Source organism: Lineus longissimus, chromosome 19, assembly GCF_910592395.1.
Source record: "Lineus longissimus chromosome 19, tnLinLong1.2, whole genome shotgun sequence".
NCBI lineage: Eukaryota > Metazoa > Nemertea > Pilidiophora > Heteronemertea > Lineidae > Lineus > Lineus longissimus.
Genome location: NC_088326.1, coordinates 11669803 through 11694801, shown reverse-complemented (window position 1 = coordinate 11694801; position 24999 = coordinate 11669803). Strand labels below are relative to the sequence as shown.

General features: G+C 40.6%; 1 protein-coding gene across 22 annotated transcripts in view; it reads left to right on the top strand.

Moving 5' to 3' along the window:
• The window catches only part of LOC135502731 (transmembrane and coiled-coil domains protein 1-like), a 75481-nt gene extending 58896 nt beyond the window's left edge, over window positions 1-16585 (top strand). For 6 of the 22 annotated variants that reach the window (XM_064795727.1, XM_064795717.1, XM_064795720.1 and 3 more), the window contains 11 exons: window positions 717-740; window positions 2204-2300; window positions 2716-2775; window positions 3196-3243; window positions 6523-6555; window positions 8954-9149; window positions 9411-9542; window positions 9833-9922; window positions 10210-10388; window positions 11795-11869; window positions 12441-16585. In XM_064795727.1, coding sequence (XP_064651797.1) covers window positions 717-740; window positions 2204-2300; window positions 2716-2775; window positions 3196-3243; window positions 6523-6555; window positions 8954-9149; window positions 9411-9542; window positions 9833-9922; window positions 10210-10388; window positions 11795-11869; window positions 12441-12567 — 1061 coding nt within the window. In that variant the 3' untranslated portion in view covers window positions 12568-16585. The other 16 variants (XM_064795718.1, XM_064795726.1, XM_064795724.1 and 13 more) reach the window with 16 other exon arrangements.
• Window positions 16586-24999: the final 8414 nt, after the last annotated feature.

The following is a 24999-nucleotide window of genomic DNA, read 5'->3' as shown; positions in this document are numbered from 1 at the left end:
GAAAATGTACATCTTCCACACATGTAAATAATGTCATACCCCATTTTTGCGTCTATTTTTTTACCATTTTTCACATTTTTTTACCCAGTAGGCTATAGATGTTGTTCAATGTTCTTATTTAAGGCAGTAGCTTTAATCAATCGATTCATTTTGAAATATAACAGGTTGTTAATCGGAATAAAATCACCAGTCTTTAAATTCGTACATCAATTCTAAGAGATGGATGCACTAAATATTTCAAGTACACGGGCAGATCATGCAAATGCAAAAATAAAAACAGTATGTGCTCTTACCTTGTCCTGGTGTTGAGATCAGGTACAACTTGACTCCCAGAGCAGAGTTTGACCATTCAAGATATCGTTTGCTTCTCATCACAAACCTTGGATTATGCTGTCAAAATGAAATATGAGCTGTTAAAAATACCAACAGTACCTGGCCTGTCAAACGGTAAGGTAAAGTGGTACAATTAGGAGCAACTTGACCATTCACCGCCATTTTCCAAAAAAAATTCTAGCCTCGGTTGAGGGGAAAAATAAAGGGCACTTCTCATTAGGGAAACAAATTGGCATTAATTTTTTCAGTCAGGCCTACAAGGATTGCACACTGAGGCCATTGTACACTGAGGCTATAATTGTAACGAGGCTTTAATTGTACCATCTTACCTATATTTTTGAAAAACATGATTCTTATGCTGAGTATTTCGATGTTACTTGCAGCTGGGTACATCGAGTCCAACATTGGTGAGTCTAGTTTATAATATTAAGTAACAAGGTAACTGATTGGTCAGTTTTAGAGCAGCTGGTCAAGAGGCACCAATCACAAATCTGCTGACAAAAATAACAGATCTGATATGTACTCTAACCCATGATAATCATTTTGGTGCCAAACTATGGTTCTTGTTCAGGACTAGTTTGATAACGTGTTGTTAGGTGGTAGCACTGTCCTCTCAACTTCAATACATTAGCAACTATGGGTGAAGGCCTGTCACCACATAAGTGTCATGCTGCGTATTACGAGCAAGCGTATTATTTTATGCCACGCAAAATGCAATCACGACAGCTGGTTATGTTTAATACAAACAAAACAGCTGTTGGTGCTGTATAAACATCCGAAAAACTAATAAAATCTTGCATAGATTTGTACCAAGACCATCTGTGTTTGTCTGGCAACAATCGTGGCTCTCCAATATTCTTGGGGTCATAAGCATATTCGCTGTGCAGTCTGGATTACAACTCCATTTGTTCTGGAAGTATAATTCTGAAGCGATTGCAATTGGTGTCTTAAGCCATAGCCTGGATTACCCAACAAGTAAAGAAATACTACTTCTCTGCTGGATTTTGCAAAGCGAAATACATTAGGAGTACACTACATGGTGGTACAAATCACTGGAATACTCCAGAATTTGAAAGGATGTGGTTAAAAATACTCCAAAATCCAGTTGATATTTGGACATTTTGGGGTTGCTAGGTCTGCATTCCTGGATTGGTCAAGTTGGTCAGAAGCCTGGCCACATGATGGTATTTTTTCGGTGAAAGGTTTTTTGGTTGGTTGGTTGAAGCCAGAGGAGTAATGGCATTCGCTCATGCACTGGCCGTCCTCCCTTGACTTCTGAGTCTTGCCACTTCTCTCTTACCATTACAGGGCATAGTGGCCCTGCTGGCCTGGCCAAATTTGACATGAGAGAGAAATCGAGGGTTTTTTGGTGCATTTACCACAGACCATACACATACTACCCAGCCTTGTCTGAACCAGACAAGCAGCACTGGTGAGAGAATGTGTCCAAGTGGGGATCGAACCCACACAGCACAAAGAGTGTTGATGGGCAGCCAAACATGCTTGCCACTTGGGCACAGGCTTTTCTGGTCCCGGGCAATCTCTCATGGATGAGTTGAACAGTGTAGAAAGGACATTTTGTATTTTAAATAACTAAACAGTTCTAAGGTAACAAAATTTTAGATTACACAAGTGTAAACATTTCATAAAATCCAAAACTATTTGATGAAAAATTTGTATTTCAAATAACAAAGCAGTTCAAAGATGACACTATAACTTTGTGATAAAACTTGATACAATTTAAAACTATTTGATGTTTTTTCTAACACCTAGTAGTTCTGAATCCTAACCCTAACCTTGGCTAACCTAATGCTGACAAGCCTTGTCGGACTTTCTGGATGCTGACGTCTCTCGTTCCCATTTCTAACAGGTTCGTCTACTTTCTATGTAGAGTCCATGGAGGAGAGCCAGGCTTCAACAGACGAGGGTGAGAGGAGCCACCACGGAAGTGGAACACTGCCAGCAAGGTGAGGTCAAGGTCATAATGAGTGTAGGTCAAGGCAACCACACTTAGTGTTTAGTTCAAGGTCAGGTGGCTTCAGTTCCAAGATGTACCTAGTTTTTGGTCAGTGACTGTTCAGTTTTCACCAGTAAGGTGAGGTCACGAGTAGTATGTGGGCGAGTCTAGCCAAATGTTTTTGGGTCAAGGTCAGAGTGGGTATAGGTCAAGGTCATGACCCTAAATTTCTGTTTATATTATTTTTTATGAATTGGATGTTGTGACTTAAAAGTAGCTTTGTAAAATTAAGTATGCAATGCATGTTGTAAACACAAATGTTCCAATTATGTAGAATTTTGATTGACTTTGACCATTTATTTGGCTACAATTTTTCTAAATGTGATCAACACACCTGCAGTTTAATGATCGTATATTCACTCCAGGGACCACCACAGTCATCCGCCCCTTACCCCGATTGGCTACGGCATCGCAGAAACCCCAAGGTCTGTTTTGATTGGTCGCTTTACTAGAGCATGGTTTAGCTATCCGCTTGCAAGCGTATCTAACAAAACCAAACTACATGTAGTACACTAAACATTATTTTGGATGCTGATATTAATGCTTTGCCTCTTGATGATGAAATCACTGCTTCTGTGCCGTCAAAATCCAAAATATTTCAGAATATTCTGAATACTTTAGTTTATTTTGAAACTTTTTAAATATCTGCCCTTCCACTAATAATTTTTTTCCATGTCATTGCCTGTCTGCTTTTCATCTTATTTTATACCATATATAGGTTAATCCTTTTCAGAATGGTTCTGTTTTTAAAACTGCTTTTTAGCATGTCATTTAGATATCTGTACTTGGTAATTTTACATCGAGCACAACCCAATTTTAAACTATTTTTACGTCCAATCCATTAGGATTTACTACAGTGGATCACATGGTAGCGCCCCCTTGCCAGCCAGTCGGTAAGAAGTCAAAATAATACCAAATCTTGGGTGTCAAAGTTCTTCCTGGGAAGCACACTCACGGCCTATGCATACTGTAAACTGCCAAATTTTCTCATGCATTTGGTTTCCCCGATTTCATAAATACTGCAAAATGGGAATTTCTGAGGGTATAATAGTGGTTTGGTGAAATTGCATCTGTGGTGTAGTTTTGATTAGCATTTTGAAAACACTATTATTTTAATTAAATTCCATTTTTTACGCATGAAAAGCTTGCAGTAGACTAGATTTGTGAGAATAAAAATCGGGAAAAAGAATTTTTTGGGAAAAACTGAAAGAGCTTCATATCAAGTTTCGTGATGTGCTAATAAAGAAATTGTGACAGTTTTATCCAAAATTTTGAAAATTTGGCACTTTTACAGTTAACAATTGTTTTGTTTCAACGCTGATTTTCATAATATATGGTCCTGTACTTCTCAAAACTATTCTTTTTACCTCTCACCTCCATCAATGTTTAAATGAAAAATTGCAGCCATTTTAATGGAAAAAATGAAATTCTTTTGCCATTTTAACAGAAAAGCCATGATTCATGACATATTTAACGACGGTCACCACCTTCAGCCCAATTGCACTCCTTCCACTTGACAACTAGAAACCTTTTCACTGGAATGTTGTTATTAAATTGAACTGGCTTGGTCTTTTCCTAACAATTCTTTCTAACTGCGCATGCAATTACAATTTGTGAACTTACAACTGAAGGAATGCAAATTGACAACACCATGATGCACAAATAATGGAACTGACAGGGGATCATAATGACAGCACTGATAAAAATATGTTCTGTAAACTAACCAATGTTTGGATTTAGAAGTTGTCCTGTTGCCTCAGACCAACTAATTTCAGGGCGTAAGATGAATTTCAGGACGTCTTGTGGCCGGACTTGACATCAGTAAAAACATGGGTGTCAGGTGCCAGGTGGTGGTGGGGGGCATTCAATCGCTGATCAAAAGTAGTCATCCAGGTCATCTCTGTGCTGACCAAACATGGCTTTCCGCCTGGAGCCAGCTTGGAAATGATCTGTGGCTTTCAGTACTGGGCAAATGAGCAATGTTAGTCGCTGCGACCTAGTGTAAGCTATGATGACATGAGGATTGTGGTGGGAATGCAGCCACCAATTGGTCATATATCAATTACGCATCATGCTGTCATGATCCCGACACAAGTCACAGCTAGTAAAATCCCTGGTTTGTGCAGGGCTTTACAAACACATAAAGTGGCGCAAGGTTTTCAGTTGAGTTTTATGTGGTATAAGATATATACGAGGTTTTAAGGAACTTGACAGTTTTTCAAAACTTTCTCTGTGAGTGTGCTGACCCATAAAACAGACTTCCTGGAATGGATGATTTTCTGAAGGAAAACATAACCATACCCCATACCATCAACCAAGAATGGCATTTTATTCTCTCGGGTATTTTTTGCATGTCTTTATACTCGGTCCAAATCTGAACAAAGTATCATCTGTTTGACCAAGGATCATTTACATGCTTTATGCTTCATGCTACAGTGACTCCCTCTTAATTCCAGTTCCTATTCCCAACTGAACAGTTTGGCCCACAAGGCATGCGATCGTCGAATATTAGCCCAACGTGCCTCTACCTGGGATAGCGCCAAAATGAAGGAACAAATTAGGTGCCAAACTCACTCAGAGCGCCCCCTTGCTTCAACATGGGATAGTACACGTTACGCACATCACAAAAATAGGTGTAATATTTTGTTAGAGATGTCTTTAGAATAACAGCTGGGGTTTCTTTAGGTTGATTTCAATGCCTTGGGTGCCCAATGACGTAGTTATACGTCTTTTGCACCAACTATTCAGTGCCCAATGACGTAGATCTACGATTTCTAACCAGGGGAGGGCGGGCATCAGCAGTGGCAAATGTTATGTATGCTACATGTACCAAAGCTATTTTCGTGCTTCTGTACTCTCTTTTCGGGTTTGTGACTGGAGGAGGGGGGTTTATTAGAGTGATAGAACTACTGCGAGGATTATTTAGTAAAACCCCTGGGTACCCAAGGTGTTACTAGCACTGTGTGACAACTGAGTGGATGATGACACAAGTCTGTCCTGTTTTCTATTCTTTATAACAAGTTCACATACACTAAACCGCAACATTTTTGTACAATTTAATTTCTGCGATTCGTGAAGTTTTTTTTAAAATTCACAATTTTTATTTCGGCGTATTACAAAATATCCTTCTGTTCCAACCAAAAATGGAAATTTTCATGGTTTTATATTGGTGATGTTTTTCCCAAAATACACAAAAATAAAACAGCTCCAAAAATTCAGTGGTTTACTGTATTAGCGAAGGACAAATCGCTGCCTAACTTTTATTCTACTGTGAACATATTTTGTCATACTGTATAAGGCGCCCTGCAAACAGGTCACTTTTGTTGCTGCGACCTACGATCATAAACGCATGCGACACTGGCGGAAACCTCTCGTTCTCGTGGTCACTGCAAGTGCTTGGTTGAGAATCAGTGAGTGACCTACCATCAGTTTCAAATCCGATGATTACTGGTTTATCTGGTGCAACAAAAATTACTGGTTTGCGGGACGTTTAAACGGTGGGGGAAATTTACTTAGGGTGTTGGTTTAACTTGACTATGTATCTAACATGCCCCTGATACAGGAAGTGCCATTGTCGTTCATAAGCTCAACTGCAGAGCGACGCCCGGACTGTGCGAAAATATCACACTTTTGAGACGATTGCTTCAATCTCAATCTCAACCCAGGAATTTCCCAGCCCCAGGTCACGTCATTTGTTGCAGAAATAGTCAGACACATCTCTGTAGCAATTCTAGCTGCATGCGTCAGTTTGAGAAATCTTACTTTCGTAATTTCTTTAATGACAGGACTGTTTATTTCAGACCCTTTCAGTTTTTCTTCTGTGCCATTTTCACGTTTTACCCTCTTCAATGCATATACTTTTGAATTTCTGACCGAAAGGAATTTTGTAGATTGCTGTTTTATTCAAGGCCAAGTGAGATTTGCATAAATCGATGAAGATTAAAAGAAATCATAAGAAAAAAAATTTAATTCGAAAAACTGAAATTTAATAATTCGCCAAAATAAAAATTAAGGAAATTTGAATTTTTTTAATAATTTTCGCGAACCGAAATATTAAAAAGGTGCAAGTTTTTCAGGGATCAAATATGAAAATGGTATATAAATAGTTTTTGCCTACTTTTTGTGACCTGTCAAAGTGTGCGTATTTTTTATTTTTTTTGTTCCGATTTTAGGGGCACCAAGCTGTGTTATACATTGCCCCACAGGTAAGGTGGTTGTGTCGATTGTCCCACAGCAGAATACCCTGCATTTCAATTCAAATCGGCTGAATCATGCAGATTCTGAAATTTGAATTGATATCATATATCAAGTCATTAGCAAAAAATCGAATCCAAAACTTTTTGAAAAAACTGAATTTTCATGATTTCAATTTTGGCTGATTTCGAAAATTCTTTCCGTTATATTTCGTATGAAATAAGCATTTTTGCACTTTTTGATAAAATTTGCAAATTGAGATTTTCGCGGAATCTGCAAATGTAAAGTTCATCGTATTACAGTATGTGCAATGTCAGAGCAGGGTATTTTGCCGGGGATTTTGATAGTAGCACACGGGGAATGCGAGTTTACACGTTCTGTCGCCAACCCCATCCGCTGATCTTTCCAACACGCATGCTAATCTGCCTAATATTGGCTTTGGGCCAAATCCAGGAAGAGGGACGAATCTTCGAATTCATGACATCATTTCAGTGGAAAAATGAAATTGCTCTTATTGTGATGATAAAGGTGCTTCAAACTTTTCATGAAACAAAAGTTCTTGGGATCTTTTCGTGATGTGATGAGATCACCTTATTCATCTAAATATAAAACATATTCACTCCGCTGAAAAATGTTGTCATGAAGGACAGTTTTTTGGATTTGGCCCATGGCCTAGTAGTCATTCTTCATAGCTGACAAAATCATATTAGATGTCGGAGACTCTTATCACCGAAGGGGCCTGTAGATCCAAGCCTTGCACCCAAATAGAAATGCTGCATTGTGCTTAGGAGCTGTTTCTAGATAAAGAGGCTGTGTAGTGACATTGTTGGGACATCTGTTAAAATGTCAATCTGTGCCATTGAAGCTATTGATGTCAGCAAGATATATGGCGGGTGGCTGATGTCTGGTTTGAGGTCCCCACGCTTGATTACGACCATTTTTGTGCCTATAGACCTGGCTGCGAGGAGTACTGACACTCTTTTGGAGTACTGACACTCTTTTGGAGTACTGACACTCTTTTGGAGTACTGACACTCTTTTGGAGTACTGACACTCTTTGACCAACGTTACTGAAACTAACACCCCTTGACCGCTGCATGTTGCAACGGAAAATGCATCAGGACACTTTAGATGTTGGTAGAAATCACTAGAATTCTGCAAAATTGGGACAATTTTACCAAAAATTCTCCAAAAGCCAGTTGAAATACTATGAGGACTTTTTAGTGTTGGCAGGTTTTGCCTACGATAAAATATAGATCGGTTCACTGACAGCTAAATTGGACATCCAGAATAGCTTTTTCTTCTGTGAAAATTTAACATCATTTGCATGGTCCACACAAATGCACAGTTTTCTTCCAAAGTTGAATTGAAGTGCAGACTAAAACCCACAGCGATGGCCTTTGCCTGAGGTTAATTCCTCTTACTAATAGCACCGATGATTGTGCTTTCAGTTTTTTGCCTTTAATCTCTCTGTATGGCATATCAGTGTTCTCCGCATCCTTTAAAAAAGGGCCCCCCGCCCCCTTGCCTCCTTGCCCCCCTTAAAAATGGCCACCCCTAAAAAAGAATGTTGTTTTGTTGAAAATGACCTCCTAATTCGTTTATCCACCTTGAAATGTTACATTATGACCCTAAATCCCTTTAAAATGCTTCTGAAGTCATCTTCAAAATAGGACCTTTTAACAAGAATTTAAAGAACGATTTTCCAGTGTGGGCAAAAATGCGGGGAAAACAGAAAAAATTTTAGATTACACCCCCCCCTCTAAACTCGAAGGCTGTGGTGAACACTGGCATATGTTTCATCTCAAATGAAAATGATATGATATTGCTTCATATCAAATGCACAAGCTAAGCATAGATGGCGCTAAAGGGTGCATATTTAAATCAGAAAACACCCACCTTGGGCCCAAACTCTATCCCTAAAGGCCGCATGCTGGGCTAGAGGCAGAGCTAGGTGATGGCACATCAGTATCATATTTTAAGAGCCATGTGCGTTTATTATCACAGCGAGAATTTTAGCTCTACCAAAACATGTTAATTTTGTCAATAATCAATAATTGGTTGAATTATCGTAATTTTTCCAGGCTCAAGGACAATCTTTATGCACAGGCTGCTTTGGATGCACTGTCTATGAACATTTTTCACCCCCATTTCACTAAATAGACTCATCCAGTTAATGCATCGAAAGAGTTTATTCCTGGGAATGGGGGTGTAAAGGTTGGATTCACTGCCTATGAACTTTTTTCACCCCCATTTCACTAAATAGACTCTTCCAGTTAATGCATCGAAAGAGTCTATTCCAGGGAGTGGGGGTGTAAAGGTTTTGAAGTTCTTTGTGTCAACATATGAATGAGGCCTCATCTTTCCCAGCTTCTACCAGATATTCATATGTCAATTTCGTGCCTTCCAGTTTTAAGTACGGCTCTGATGACGAGGCATCCAGCGTCACATCCGGGTCCGGCCCAAGTGCGGGTGCCCAGAGTAGTCCGCATCCCCAGGCGCAGATGATGTACGCCCCTCAAATCAACCTGGACCCCATAATCAATGAGATGCAGGAGAATCGCGAGGTGCAAATGAAGCTTAGGGAAACTGTTGAAAGTTTGAAGGTGAGGTTGGAGATAGGATTTGTGTTAAAAAACTTCGCGCACTTGTCAATAACCTGCTCCCTCTAACTGCTGAGGATCTCAGTCAGAATCTGTGGCAGTCATTTTTTGAGGTGAGCTGTCAGACCTCGCCTCTAGGTTTGAACCTAGTGGTGTGGAACTCACACAACAGGTTTGCCTTTGCTGTTGAATATAGTGGTGATCTGCCCGTCATGTAGGGCCTCATTCAAGTTCATGCTAATTTTCTCCATCCTCCTGTTTCAGACACAAATGTCCACTGACTATGCATTTTTCAAGACGTCGTTGGAAGAAGAACGCTATCGGTACGAACGACTCGAGGAACAGATCAACGACTTAATAGAATTACATCAGCATGAAATGACCAATCTTAAACAGGCAAGTGTGGTAGAACTTCTAATTGCGATATTGTGGAGTCGCCGATGATCAGGCACTTGGGAAAATGACGCACCTCGCGGCAACAGAGGTTGCTATGATGAAATGAAAATCTTGTGGTGTCACATGATGTAAATGATGGCCTCCATGGCAGGGGTTTTGGGGGGAATGACCAGCCAAAGATAGATGGGCCCTGATATTCGCTCAGAAGTTTCCGGGTCGTTTTAAATGTTTGCTGCGGTAACAGTGATGAAGAGCATCGCAGCTCTTATCAACACGCTCTTTACTTTCAGGAGTTAGGTAGTATGGAAGAAAAAATGGAATATCAGCTAGAGGAGAGGACACGAGATATCAGTGAAATGTTAGAAAGCTGCCAGACAAGGGTAAGATTGCCCTAACTATTTCGTGATCTGAAATTTTTCACTGTCAAAACAACTTGTACTTATTTTGTCAAATTAAGATTCGGTTCTAAAGTAAAACCAGCCTGAGAAGTTTTAGGTTTGTTGTCTGCCATCGACTACGTCACAGGTTATCATCCAGCTTTACCCTTCAACCCTGGTCTGTCCTGAAATCTTTCAGTAGACCTCAGATCAGCTGCTGAACCAGTGCAACAATCTCACCAAACTTGTCTCCCTCCAAAATTTGTCTACAATATTCACGCTTATTTCAGATTACGAAGATGGAGTTACAACAACAGCAACAGCAACTGATCTCAATGGAGGGCGTTGAGAACGCCAACGCCCGCGCCCTCATCACAAAACTCATCAACGTCGTCTTGGCGATATTGGCTGTCATCCTTGTTTTAGTCTCGACCATTGCAAATATGCTATCACCTTTTATAACGACACGGTAAGTGTGAGACTTGTCGGCTCCACATGGGCTGTTCTATTCTACTGACTGACTACACTCTCGAGGAATCAGGATTCCTTTCAATGAAGAACAGATTTGTCCGGAGAGAGGGTGTCCTTAACAGAGAGGTGGACTGTACCTCTTTAGTCCGTTGCAAGTAGTTCTTAGGATTAACAAAATTCAGAGTAGACCTTAGAATTATTTGTTTGTAAAATATTGTCAAAATTGAGTTTAATTTTTTTTCGACAGACACCGGCAAAAATACAAGAAATTGTAAATTAATTTCCTTATCTCTGTATTAGAAAGTGCATGTCCGAAACAGACGTTGCCAGGGCTGGTTGCTAAGTGTGTAGTCATGGTGACAAGGCCATGGCTGGTTGCCTAGCAACCGATTTGTTTGTTGCTAAGACTGGCAATGAGAAACCATAGTAACAGACAGTTGATAGAAGACCTACAGGGTGTTGCAAAAATGTTTGAATTCCAGTCCCAGGTTAAAGGCCCACTCCATTCATTGAAAAATTCAAAAATTGAACTTGAATTTGAATTTGAATTTGAAAATTTCCAGTTGTGCTGAATATAAATTTCAGCAATGCTTGTCTCTGCAAGCTCGGTTCCAATTTACTCCTGGGTGGAGAGAAGCAAGTAGGGTTAAGTGCCTCGCCTAAGGGCGTGCAAATGAAACAGTGCTGGTCCATACGAGAGTCAAAGCAATGACGTCTTGAGCTAGCGCTCGAAACGCTATGTCACTGATCATTAAACCCTCACATAACTAATCCTTCACATCATCCTGTCTGTAAAATTTCTCAAATCCACCTATGTAAAAAAAATGAGTAGGCCTTTTGCTAATGGACTTGTCAGTTTTCATCTCATATCGAAATCATTTGACGAGAAGACATTCTGCAACTAACAACCCAGAGCTACATTGTAAATATGGCAAAGAATGTCTTATGAAAGAACCCCGGAAAAATCAGTGTTCTGCAAAAAACCTGGCAACACCTGTGTAGACCAAGTTTTGTCACTTATTAGTGTTAGTGTTGGTGTTTATACGTGCTTCGGGTCTTTGGTGTTGCCAGTGTTTTGTAGTGTTGCATGAAGTCTTTCTCTTGAACCTAAATCATTTGCATGACTGGCATGAGATGTTGAGTCTGTTACCTCTTTCTTTAGACTTGTGAGGGGGAATGGCCTTTTTCGGGACACTGGGATGGGCCAAAGAATGGCTGGGATTTTATCCTTATTTTTGCAAAGTTTGGGAAAACGTGAGGGTCAGAAAATTACGTCGCAATTTGCCGAAATGTCTGTTGAGTTTCCGAATGGGGCATTCTTCGGAATGGGTACATGTACTCCTTGAAAAGTGTAAATTCGAAAGGAATAATAAATGTACATTTTTTGTATTTTTTTCTCCCCAGAAATTTTATCGGTAACCAAATCAACAAAATATTCCACCGTAAAAACCGCCGCCACCCAAGGCAGTCAAGTGCGGGGTAAGCCTATTGGCTCATACCATGACCTCTGACCTCCAAGTGTTGTGGTGTGGCTCACTGTGTATATTAACCTCTGACACTTGATCTTTAACCCATGTTTTTAGGCACACATTTTTTAACCTCACTCACTTTTGAAATCGTTTATTTGAATAAAAGAGTATTGGCTAATTGGCTTTCTTTTTTTTTTCACTTCGTAATCCTTATTCTCTCTCTATCTTTTGCCAACATTTCTTCCCCTTTTCCAATCAAAACAAAGATGGTGGCAAACTATCTTTAAATTCTGTCGTTGGACGTTCTGTTACTGTTGGACCAGAAAAATAGAAATGCAGTTTTACACAATGCCGTAGTGCAGTTATTATTCATGCAAATTGGCTGAAACTTGGTATTCACAGTATTTGTATATCTGTCTACACAAGAGCAATGCTGACGTTAATATTCAGTAGGTATTTAAATAATTACAAATTCAAATACAAATTTCAAATTTTTCACCAATGGCGTTGGCCTTTAAATCTTGTTTGTTATGATTAGGCCGCTTGTTTCTATTATTGACGTCTGCCTTTTATCGTTTCAGAATCCGTATCCTGAGTACCGCTCTTCTCATCCTCGCAATTGTGTTATCGTATCAGAATTGGCCTTCAATAGAGGGCGCCGTACAAACAGTTATCGAATTTTTCAATCGGACCTTCTTTTCACAGTAGCGGCTGTTGCTCAAGCAATGTTTTATCAGTGGTGCCACCTTGCGTGCAGGATGTGAACTATTGACAGCATTTGATCCTGCAATAACACTGTGATAGCCGTAGGTTCATCTACGGGGCGTCTCGAGAAGAATCCGAAATAAAAGAAATTTCACAATTTTTTCGAGCGAGGAGTTTGTAAGAGTTTTGGGTCTGAAATTTATGAGATATTACCCAGTTTAAAGGAAGGGTCCGAAATGTCTTGGGTAATTCCTATTTAAAACAAATATGAGTCAGGTCTTTGAAATGATGTCGTCAACAGCATTCTCCTCTTTGGATTAATGTGTTTTCTGGAACATTTTGAGACGCCCTTTATGATGAATTTTGGCATATGTTTTCATGAAACCACTTTGGGGACGTTAGTGTAACACCCCTTCATAACTTCAGTGGTTTCACCCATCAGTTCATCGGAAGAGTCCATAATGGATTCGTAAGGGTGACAGATTTATATATTTTCAGTGCAAAATAGTGTGATTTGTTCCCACTAGGGGACGTTTTTGTGCTTCAAGTTTTTTGCCGCATTTGAACAAAGCAAGGCATTCGACAGTGTCGAGCAGAATTCTGGAGGATTGGAGGACGTAGTTCTTGTATTAGACACTAGGAGGCGCTGATGGAGTCTGGCCAGGACTTTGGCGAACTAAGGTTGTGCAATCAAAATGTGTGATTAATTGATGGCTTCGCTAATTTCACCAAAGTTGTGCATGTTTGTCATAAGGAATGTCGGTTTAAAGAGTTTAACTCTGTGAACACTTAAACTCCGTTTTGGCTGTTGAAGACTATGAGTTCACTTCTAAAATGAAGTTTTTCGTTTGATGTAACACGCCTCGAGCATCACTGACTCGAGTCAGAAATAACATTTTCTATGTTTTGGAGAGATCTTTTGGTGTCTCAAAAAAACATTATTTTCTGTTTTTGTTTGAAAATCTTTCTTCAAATTTAACCAGAAAAACTCTGAGTAAGATGTTACATCAGACAAAAAATATTTTATTTCATCGACGGCCTAAGAAACAAAATCACGACATTTCGTTTAAGGGAAATTTCCGGCCTGAAGGTTTTAAATCTAACTATAGTACTTACTGATATTTGGTGACAGCTGATGGATGATGATTTGAATAAAAATCCAGAATTTCGTAGAAGACAAAATGGTGAATTTTAGAATGAATGAAAAAATGTTGTATGTTACAAACGAGGTCATTTTAAATATCATTAACGTCAAATGACAAAATAGCGCCACGCCAAGCCTATTATCGCCTTTATAACGTTATTTCCAATATAATTGTTTGTAATAATACACAGTTGCGACAACAGGGCTATAATATATCTTCTGACGTTAAATCAGATTGCTGTGAATGTAAATAGTTAATTGGCCTTGAGCAATTTTAATTAGAAATCTGATGGTCATTTCAAAATGTGTAAATCGGTCAAAATGAAGTAACCTGGCAGTAAAGCGTGCTAAAGACAAGCAGAGACGTTAGATATTTTTCACTGCAATGAGTAATAAAGAATTGCTGCTCTGCAGCAAAACTCGATCATTGCAGCCACAGGCAAAAAATTCCAACCTGATGTTTATCACCGGTCGCATTTATCAGTGATACTTGTTGCAGGCAACTGCGATGACTCAAGCAGACTGGCAATTTTATCTCTGCGATAACAATTGCTACATGTGGTCTGCGGTGCGCTAAGGCAGAGGACACCTAGTGACCTTCAAATAACTGCCTGGAAATAGCCAGTTTAACCCCTTTCTTCCAGTCCTTGTTTTCCACCGATAACATAAACAGCTGGTCTGCTGTTGTTGTTGAATTATATTTGGTTGTTGTTGTTGTTTTCAAACGTCATGTCCTGATTAACCCCTTAAAGGCTAAGTTCGTTGGTTGAAAATTTGAAATTGAAGTTTTCCAGTTCTGTGAAGTACAGTAATTTCAACAATGAATATCAATTTCAACAATGCAGTAGTTTATGTTGATAACGTTGACTGTGAGCTGCCAATCTTAGATTTTTTGATTCGCAAAAAAACAAATATTCATGTTTCTGTTAAAACCCTATTGTAACTAGACACATTTATAATTGAGTGAAAATTATTTCCTCTTGGAAGACGTTTATAGGACACAGAAAATAATTTGGGGGGTTAATATAGGGTTAAAGGCAGATTCAAATTTTTTCTTGGTTTTTGCGATTAAAAACAAAACGACCATGAATCCATGAAAGCTTACAGTTTTATTTAGGACAGATGAATAACTTGTGAGCACTTTTAGTTCTCGCCTCTGAATTGCATAATTCTTAATCGGTGCTGAAGATATGACAATTGACGATGGTCTGATATATGTGATTTTGTGTTTGCTCACAGACTTTTAAGTTTCGTAGAAGCTTAAGCCCCTCTTGTGAATTCAGCTTTAAAAAAAATTTCGACAACTATCGAAAAAAAACGTGCTCAAGACATGATTAGATACTTTCCGGGCCAGATTAGTGAATTTTCAAAGGATTTTTCGATAGATTCTCTCTGAAGCAGTTTTAGGCGAATTCTGATCTGTTGGAATGTTATTTGCGGGATCTTCCTCAACAAAATTTTGAAATCTATTGCTCGTTGGTCAGTGTGAGCTTAGGGTCGGGACCCCCTTGGATCTGCGCCTGAATTCTTTGTCGGAGCTCCAGGCAGAGGCATTGTGGTTTCTGTCTGCGTGGACCAATCAGAGCTCTCAAAATGTTACAGCTAATCTGAGTTTCTGTGACATTTAAAAAAAATCTTCTTCAGTTTGGTAAAGTTGTGATATAACTGATGGGGCTAACGTCTGCCCCTTAATCAAATCGTTGTTTTTACTTAAGTTATCTCCCTATAGATGTCGTCTGTGTGGTATTCGTTTCATCTGTGATAATTTTAGTTTGCCGATGGTTGGTTCGTCAATTTCGTGTAAAATGCTGCAGACCCCGTTATCTTTTTGACCACGAGTTTGCCATCCAATATGGCAATGATGACATCATCTGCTCGAGTTTGCCATCCAATATGGCAATGATGACGTCATCTGCTCGAGTTTGCCATCCAATATGGCAATGATGATGTCATGTGCTCGAGTTTGCCATCCAAAATGGCAAGGATGACGTCATCTGCTCGAGTTTGCCATCCAATATGGCAATGATGACGTCATCTGCTCGAGTTTGCCATCCAAAATGGCAATGATGACGTCATCTGCTCGAGTTTGCCATCCAATATGGCAATGATGACGTCATCTGCTCGAGTTTGCCATCCAATATGGCAATGATGACGTCATCTGCTCGAGTTTGCCATCCAATATGGCAATGATGACGTCATCTGCTCGAGTTTGCCATCCAATATGGCAATGATGACGTCATCTGCTCGAGTTTGCCATCCAATATGGCAATGATGACGTCATCTGCTCGAGTTTGCCATCCAATATGGCAATGATGACGTCATCTACTCGAGTTTGCCATCCAATATGGCAATGATGACGTCATCTACTCGTCAAATATAAGATGACTTGTGCGGTATTTATTCACAGATTTTGCTCAATGCTGAAATCCTCGGCAAGTCATTGATCATTTTTAATTCAATACAAATGTTGAACATTTGCCATAGGTGTGGCTTGGTTGATTGCGCAATCATTTCAATGTTTTTCTGTTTCTAATGTCATACCTTTTAATAGCCAGTTCTGTAAAAGTCGTGATAGTACCGTATTTGATTAATCTGTGAGTTTCGTGGCCGTGAGAAAGTTTTGTGATGTTTTGCGTTTGGTTATGTCAACATTCTGCTGTGTTCATCGTTGAAACTGCCACTTAGCACTTATAAAATGATTTTCTCCACTATTCCTTAAATGCAGCTGAGGTTAAGGGGGACTACAGACGGGAGCAGGGGGTCAAATTTGAAGTGTCCATGTTGGATAATACACTATTGGTTAAAAATTTTTGCGTATTGGTCGGGTTTAAAATATTTCTCGTACAATTATGAGTAGTGAAAATCTGATGTGAGATAGCAGAAGTGTCTATCGGGGACTTTATTTAACTGAACAAGACACCTACTGGGGACTTGGTGTAACTTAACCTGGCCCACCTGGCTTCTGCATGTAGTCTCCCTTTAAGGTACCAGCCGATTGGTTACCATGGTAATGGTTTGTGTAAAACCTGTATCAAATGATACACAAACATCTCCTTTATACTGGAAGGTGTGTTTCTGAAGCTTTTGGTTTTTGATGGGGTAAAGAATTTCATAACTTCAAAGATTAATAAAATTATAAAGACTAAGAGTAGTCATATTTGCTCTTGATAACAGAAGACAATATTCTAGCATGTACATGTATCTATAAATTCTGCTGCAGTTTTCCAAGATGTAAAATTAACAGTGAAGACTTAAAGTCTCTAAATTGAGTTGATGACAATTTGATTTGATTGGTCATAATTGACAGCTGTCTGTCACTAGTTAGAGCATGATTGACACGTGTGAAGTTGAGGCACCAGTATACACTTGTAATTGCGATGTTTTCTTATGGTATTTGGATGTGTACATATGGCCCCCAGAGTGCCCACTGTATATAATGATGCCTTGTTGCTCAACATTGAATTGTAGTCATATTTATTTGAAATGCATGTCATGTCAACTGCTTGCAGATAATAATTTGCACCCCTTTTGTTTCCATAAGTTAGCTCATGAAAAACACATAAAGGGTTAAATCTGTAGGCTAATTTGCGGGAAAAAGAAACTTGTCCCAAAGAATTCTGTTTGTATTAAAAAAAACATGTATCACACACATTTAGACTTCATAGGCACGAGGTTTTTCTTTAGTTTAAAAAAAACAAACTTTTGCAGCATCTTGGAATTATGTGAATTTTGAATGTCTTCAGATGGATACTAGGGTAGGCCTACCTGTTAGGTCAGAGTTATTGGATTCACGTTGTCACTTGTCATGATTCACTTGTCACAAGTTTTGAATGAGCTCGAAAACACGATGTGGGGGGTCAAAGGTGACCTCGGGAATCGTATATCCCGCTCATTGGAAATGACTTGTCAGTTCTTCATGTCACGTGTGAAAAGTGGACAGTGACACGTTACATGTGAAAACGTGAACTCTATAAAATTCCAGCCTTAGACTGTAAAAGAACATCCAGCATCATTTGATAATACATGTAATTAACATAACGTAATTACAGTATTCTAAATTTTAAGAATACATAGATTACAGCGCTGGGTAGAGCGTCAATGGGGCACCACTGAGGCACCAAAGACACAAATTTAGGTACGTGTGAAAAGTGGACAGTGACACGTTACATGTGAAAACGTGAACTCTATAAAATTCCAGCCTTAGACTGTAAAAGAACATCCAGCATCCTTTGATAATAATTAACATAACGTAATTACAGTATTCTAAATTTTAAGAATACATAGATTACAGCGCTGGGTAGAGCGTCAATGGGAATGGGGCACCACTGAGGCACCAAAGACACAAATTTAGGTACGTGATTTGGACTGTACTCTATGTGAACCCAGCCTTATACACAAAGTCCATTGTATCTGCAAGTAGACTGGCGGCGTTGCGAAAACACGGAACGGAACGGAACGGAATAATGTTACGGAATAGGGTGAAAATCCGGTCTGTAGTTTTAACTACGTAAAAAGGCAAGGTTGAGCGCTCAAAATAAGTCCGGAGATGACTTTGCCAGGCCCACATTGTTCTACTCTAGCTCTGGTGCTACATAGCCAAGAAAGGTGTGATGAAACACAACAAACGTTGACCAAAGTTATAATTTTGTTGTGTTTTCATCAATCTTGCCGACAATTGTCAGTTTTTTGGGCGCTTAGCACCGGGCCATCACCCGGGGTTTACTGTAACGACAACAACAACAACTGGAATGATCATTACGGGGCGTCTGCAGACCATATTCCGTAACATTATTCCATTCCGTGTTTTCGCAACGCCGGTAGACTGGTCAGCCCTTTTCATTGCTAAACAATGCACTGGGCCAGTAATCTACTTATTTAAGGTTAATACTTTGTGAATCTGGACCATAATATAAGGAGGGGGAGGGGGCTGTGTGTATTCTTGATTCTTGGCCCTTTCCATCATAAAACTGTTGCGGTCAATGTGTAGGTCCTGTAAAGTTTGACTGGTTGCATGTTCTTGCACTGAACTGCAATAAAGCATCATAGACAAATCAAAAATGTTGTTTTCGCCTTTATTGTCCATAGCTACGTGAGTGAGCTGCCATCCAAAGGATATTCAGACGCCAAGAAATGAATGGGACGTGAGGGTAAACTCTTTCAAGACGGCAGGGAAGTCCCCTCCCGTAACCTAGTGCCTACCTAAGGGAAAAGGGGCCTGATTTTGTCTCCAGTACATGAGCTGTCTCAGTGGTCGTCTTATGCCTGGCATCAAGAACACAATGAGACAGAACCCTGTCAAAGGTACAGTGGCCCTTTGATGCTGTCCCAGGTACACGAGAATATTCTGGTTCTAAGGGGAGGATGGTGCGTCACTCAACACAGCATTTCTTGACTGACAGTATAGTAGACACCACCAGCCTAGATAGGGTTAATATCGCCATAAAAGTAAAATACTCACCCTAACGATGAAAATTCCACAAAAAATATATTCCCACGGTCCGAGCCAAACGGGCTGCAAGGGTTAATAAACAACCTTGAACCCAGGATCAAAAAATGACAATTGCAGGTGTATTGTATCAAGACATTTTTAACTTTCCTAGGAACAAGGTTCCAATTAACCCCCTCATCCCGTTTGTACAAGAATACATTGAAATGATTTCAACGTCTGTAGGCGTACATCCTTCATAGTTGAGCGGTGACAAGGCTTCTCTATCGAAGTTTGGAAAAAGTCGGGCTTATTCGTCTTCTCCGAGACACGCTCGTGGAGCATGTTGGAAAGGTTTATATTCATACCGATCCACCATCGTTGTGCGTATATCCATCCTTCACCGCCGATAACTCCCCCCGATCGGCCGTCAGAAGGGCGGTTACTTTATCGGTAGTCTCCCTGCATTCCCTTCCTTTCCCACGCGTCCATATCGCGACAACACTAACATCAAACTCACTCGTGGTTGTCGCACGAGACACGCACTCAAAGCCATCATAATTGAAGACCAGGTGTTCAATTAGTAGCGGTTCCATTGATGTTGACCTGACCCAAATGCACAGTGCATGTTGTATTGAGAAGGGTGACCTAATCCGGAGGTTGGCGCCATCAATTCAGGCCGTCATTCAATTACTTTGTTTCGAGCAATTTGATTGGCCACCCGTTTATGATGGTGCGTCCGACAGACGATCGACGGTGAATGGAGGAGACCTTATAAGGACTGATATTCACCACCGATAAGTAGGCATGTCGGCAGGGTCTATTCTACAGACCAAAGACTTTACAGACCTCGTTTTTTGGCTCTCACTTTTTTATTAGTGGAGATTTTTATGAAATGTAAAATGATGTTAGACCAAAAACGGTTTCCGCATATGCTCAGAAAGAAATTTTTGAAAAAATTAAATTTTAGTACCTTGATTTTGAAGAAATAAAAGTCTGTAATTCTCAGAATTCTAAAAAAGAAAAAACAGACCAACTTCAAAGGCAAATTAAGATATTTAAAAAACATTTTTTAAATAAAAGATTATAGGTTTTTATGTGAAGGGTGATACAAAGATTATGAATATGTCAACAAACAATCGATAATTTTAATAGTTAAAGAAATATCACGAATTTTCTGAACACCTCTCAAAACGTCAACAAAAAACATGGCCGCTGGAAGGGAATTTTTGTGAAGTTTATTATTAACGCTTTCGATATTCATCAAAATTACAAGTCGTCATTCGGTAAAAGTAAAAATGGACTTTGAAAGCAAGCAAAATTTCGCAAAAATGTCAGACAGAGTACGCCTAGTAAAGGGTTATGGACTTGGTACACTATGTAGCAACACTGCCATGGTGCGCTATGAAGGGGGAGGGCACATCCAGAAGACATGGGGCACCACGTAGAACCTGACACAGTTTGGGACAAGGCGCACCAAGTAGCGAAAAGGAACATCCAGTTATAGGGAAGGGCCAGGCCGGTCTACTGTCTCATTGACAAAAGTCATTTCTGAAGAACATGGTTCTCCCCAGCAGATAACACAGAGCCACTGTTAATCCATATGTGTCATATCTTTACAAGTCTTCGTAACTGTCAGGTGCCGCCATCTAAGCTAAGAAATTGGAACTAGGCATTTGCGTAAAATTTAAAATATCGCCCGTTTTTAGGGCGGGGGACGATTTACAGCTGCAACCCCTGAACCAGCTCCCGCAGATCCGTCATTCATCAACTCAAAGCAAGTATGAACCTGGTTTGATCATGCGGTTTATCTTAACTACACTATACCTATCTAGTTGTTTATATACCCGTCAGTTTCTTGCGGCATTGCTCCCATGGGTACGTCTTGTATACGTTTCATGTAGTACTGCTGGTCCACGGCAGGGGAGCGAGGGAGGAATAGCTTCTCCGTCTTTCAAAGGAGGTAGGAGAAATGAGAAAGTCATAACAAGACTGAGTCGGCCTTGGCAGCTTCGCCGTCTTGCCGGCACAGTGAGCGTATTGAGATAGTCACAACCAGACTAAATCCATCGGTCATTGCAGCTCCACCGTCTTGCCGACACGGTAAGAGATGATGCGAGACAGTCAGAACCACAAGCCGAATGGGACCTGGCTGCACTGCCGTCTTGCCCACACGATGTGAGAGCCGATGTCACTGCATCATTAGCAGCATGGTGCCCCGTGTCTCTTCTGGATGTGCCCTTCCCCTTCATAGCGCACCATGGCAGTGTTGCTACTTAGGGTACCAAGTCCATGCCCCTTTACCAGGCGTACTCTGTCTGATCTGGATGTCGCTCTCCCAACAAAGTGACCATGTTTCTACAGGGTGGACCATGTCTCTACTGAATGTATCATTTCTCTACAAGGTGTGCCGTGTTTCTAATAATATACTATTCCTCTACCAAGGACAGAAGGGTCCTTCAACGTTGACCCAGGTACTTTGCGCTGTCTTCAAGAGTACATTGGGATGATGTTGTCCCAGCTATATGAGCTGTCCTTGGTCAGGTTGTGCCTGTCTTCAAAGCTCCACCAAAGACATAAGGGTTCTCATGTTTTGCAAGGTATTTGAGCGGTCTCAGTGGCCAGGTTGTGTCTGCCTTCAAGATCACAGTGAGACAAAGGCTCTACAAAGGACAGAAGGGTCCTGCAACGTTGACCCAGGTACTTTGCTCTGTCTTCAAGAGTACATTGGGACGATGTTGTAGTCCCAGCTACATGAGCTGTCTCCATGGTCAGGTTGTGCCTGTCTTCAAAGCTCCACCAAGGACAGAAGGGTCCTGCAATGTTAACCCAGGTACGTTGGGCTGTCTTCAAGAGTACATTCGGATGATGTACAACCAGGATGACGATATGGACTGCATATGAGTCTAGTCCACTGATAGCATCAAACTTGACAATCATATGTCGTACGATTGTGATATTCGGCAGGTCTCGCTAGCCGGGCGAACGACGACCAACGGAACTGTTATATTTGGTAGGAAAAGCAATCAGAGAAATGTTAAACATTCGTCGATCAAATGCATTTACATGACGCAAACTTCGCCGTTTGTACCTCTTCGTTTGGTTCGCGAAACCTGCCTAATGTCTTTCTGTGACCACAGCTCAGTCCGCATACACATGTATGTATGCTTGGCCAATCCCACATTTTTGAAAATACTAGTTAATTGATCCTTTGACAGAACAAAAGACTCTCGTTAGCTCATGAAACCTAATGTTAACGCTAAGCCTGGTAGCGGGGTAGTGCCCGGATGGTGTGACGCGAAATGTATTGTCTTCGGTCATGATCGGTCGCGGTTGATTTGAACGCCAGTCAGTTGGAGTGTGAACTGCATAGAAGATCACCAGAACACTTTCTCCGATTTCAAATATAAAATGCCTTCGAGATTTCGGTTATCAAGTCAAAACCGCTGCAGCAGAAGGTAGGGCGAGGTATCTATGCTTCGTATTGGTCTTGATTGGTTTTAATAGGTTTTTATTTTAGTTAAAGTCGTGCAGTCGAGCAGAGAAACTCCAGTCGCAGGCGAGACAAAGGCTTACTTCACGAATCATGTGCATCGTTGTATTTCATGTACATGCTCGCTGGCGATATGAATCGCCACCTCTAATCAATTTCCATTTGCCCTAACAAATTAACGACCCAAGTCTTGGTCACAGAGACAACATCTACGATGATGTTGATGGTCTCGAAGTGCTGATATAATTTTCCCGGTGTTATTTTTGGTAAGGCGGGACTTGTTTATTTTTGTGATTGATGTGTCTTGCGACCGTTGTACCTTGTATGTCATATCATTTTAGAATAATGTATTTCAAATCTAAACAATTATTCACTTGGCTCCACGATCCCGACTGCGGTGTAGCACCCGACTATAACTGGCATGAATAGGGAATACGCTGGTTATGGATGTCAGATCGTGGTTCCCTGACTTTTGCAAACAATTCCACTGGGCGTATCCCACGCGGCGACACCAAGGACCGCTGGCTGATCTATTGATATGTTCGTAGAAGGGTGTCAAAGTCGGAGAGACGAAGAGCCACTCGTCTCTTGTAGGGGGTTCATTGGAAGTGTTTGCATGTGTTAGCCTATAAAGTTAAACACAAGATTTTAATCCTTGTCTTGGGTGTCTTTGAGAGAACTGATCACACACAATTCCCAACCTACTCGTCAGCTAGCTAACAGATTATTTGGGTCGAACGTGTTGCTGAGATGTTTTTGAAGAGATACTTGTGGCTGTTGGAAAAACTTCTTGTTTAAACAGTTCCATCTGCCCCCTCTAAGGCATACGATGGTAACTAATAACTTGACTGCGGAAAGATAGAGGTTGAAAACAATGGTTTCGCAGACAAACCAGACAAAGGCTTACTTCACGGATCATGTGCATCATTGTATTTCATGTACATGCTCACTTGCGATATGAATTGCCATCTCTAATCCATTACCATTTGCCCTCACAAATTAACGACCCAAGTCTTGGTCACAGAGACGATGATGTTGATTGTCTCGAAGTGCTGATATAATTTTCCCGGTGTTATTTTTGATAAGGCGGGACTTGTTTATTTTTGTGATTGATGAATCTTGCGACCGTTGTACCTTGTATGTCATATCATTTTAGAATAATGTATTTCAAATCTAAATGATTATTCACTTGGCTCCACGATCCCGACTGCGGTGTAGCACCCGACTATAACTGGCATGAATAGGGAATACGCTGGTTATGGATGTCAGATCGTGGTTCCCTGACTTTTGCAAACAATTCCACTGGGCGTATCCCACGCGGCGACACCAAGGACCGCTGGCTGATCTATTGATATGTTCGTAGAAGGGTGTCAAGGTCGGAGAGACGAAGAGCCACTCGTCTCTTGTAGGGGGTTCATTGGAAGAGTTTGCATTTGTTAGCCTATAAAGTTAAACACAAGATTTTAATCCGTCTCTCGGGTGTCTTTGAGAGAACTGATCACACACAATTCCCAACCTACTCGTCAGCCAGCTGACAGATTACCTGGGTCGAACGTGTTGCTGAGATGTTTTCGAAGAGATACTTGTGGCTGTTGGAAAGACTTCTTGTTTAAACAGTTCCATCTGCCCCCTCTAAGGCATACGATGGTAACTAATAACTTGACTGAGGAAAGACGCTGAGGTGGTTGGAGATGCTTCTAGTCTAAAGTCTAAAGAGTTAAGGGCATAAGGACCTAGCATTAGTATGCTACTTGGTGTGCTGCAGATTTTGGGAGCCCATCAGCGGGCACCGTGCATTACTGGCTGGAATCAAGTACTCAAAATCAAAATTCACATTGTGATTGTCTAACCGGAGGATATTCCTTTTAAAAATTATTGAAAGGAAATATTGATCTTGACTCTGTCCTTAACCTTTATTTTTCCGTCATTTCAGCGGTGATGTACCATGAGGTCGGCCTATGAGATGTGGTAGCGAGAATGGTTGGTGTCAGTCTGCACAAGGACGAGGACGCAGTGCTAAGTTTGCACCGGTAAGAATACGACGAAATTGCGGAAATTGATGGTAAATGAAGATTGCACCATAGTTTTTATTATCCTTAATCTGTCAGTGTGCTCCTGGGCAGCCCCTCCCCCCGCAAAACAAAAACTTATATATTTAACTTTATCTTCAGATAGAATGACCAATTGCATTCCCCGCGACTGACTCGCGGCATCATTCCATCGATGTAACAAGTCCCCTGTCCTACTTCTCCAACCCACGGGCCAAGGCCGCCATGGAGACGAAAGTTAACTGTGGATCAAGGGCACTCATATCAGGATGAATACGTGTAACAGTTTTAAATGCCCTGGGATAGAGTGTTCCGGGAAAGAATG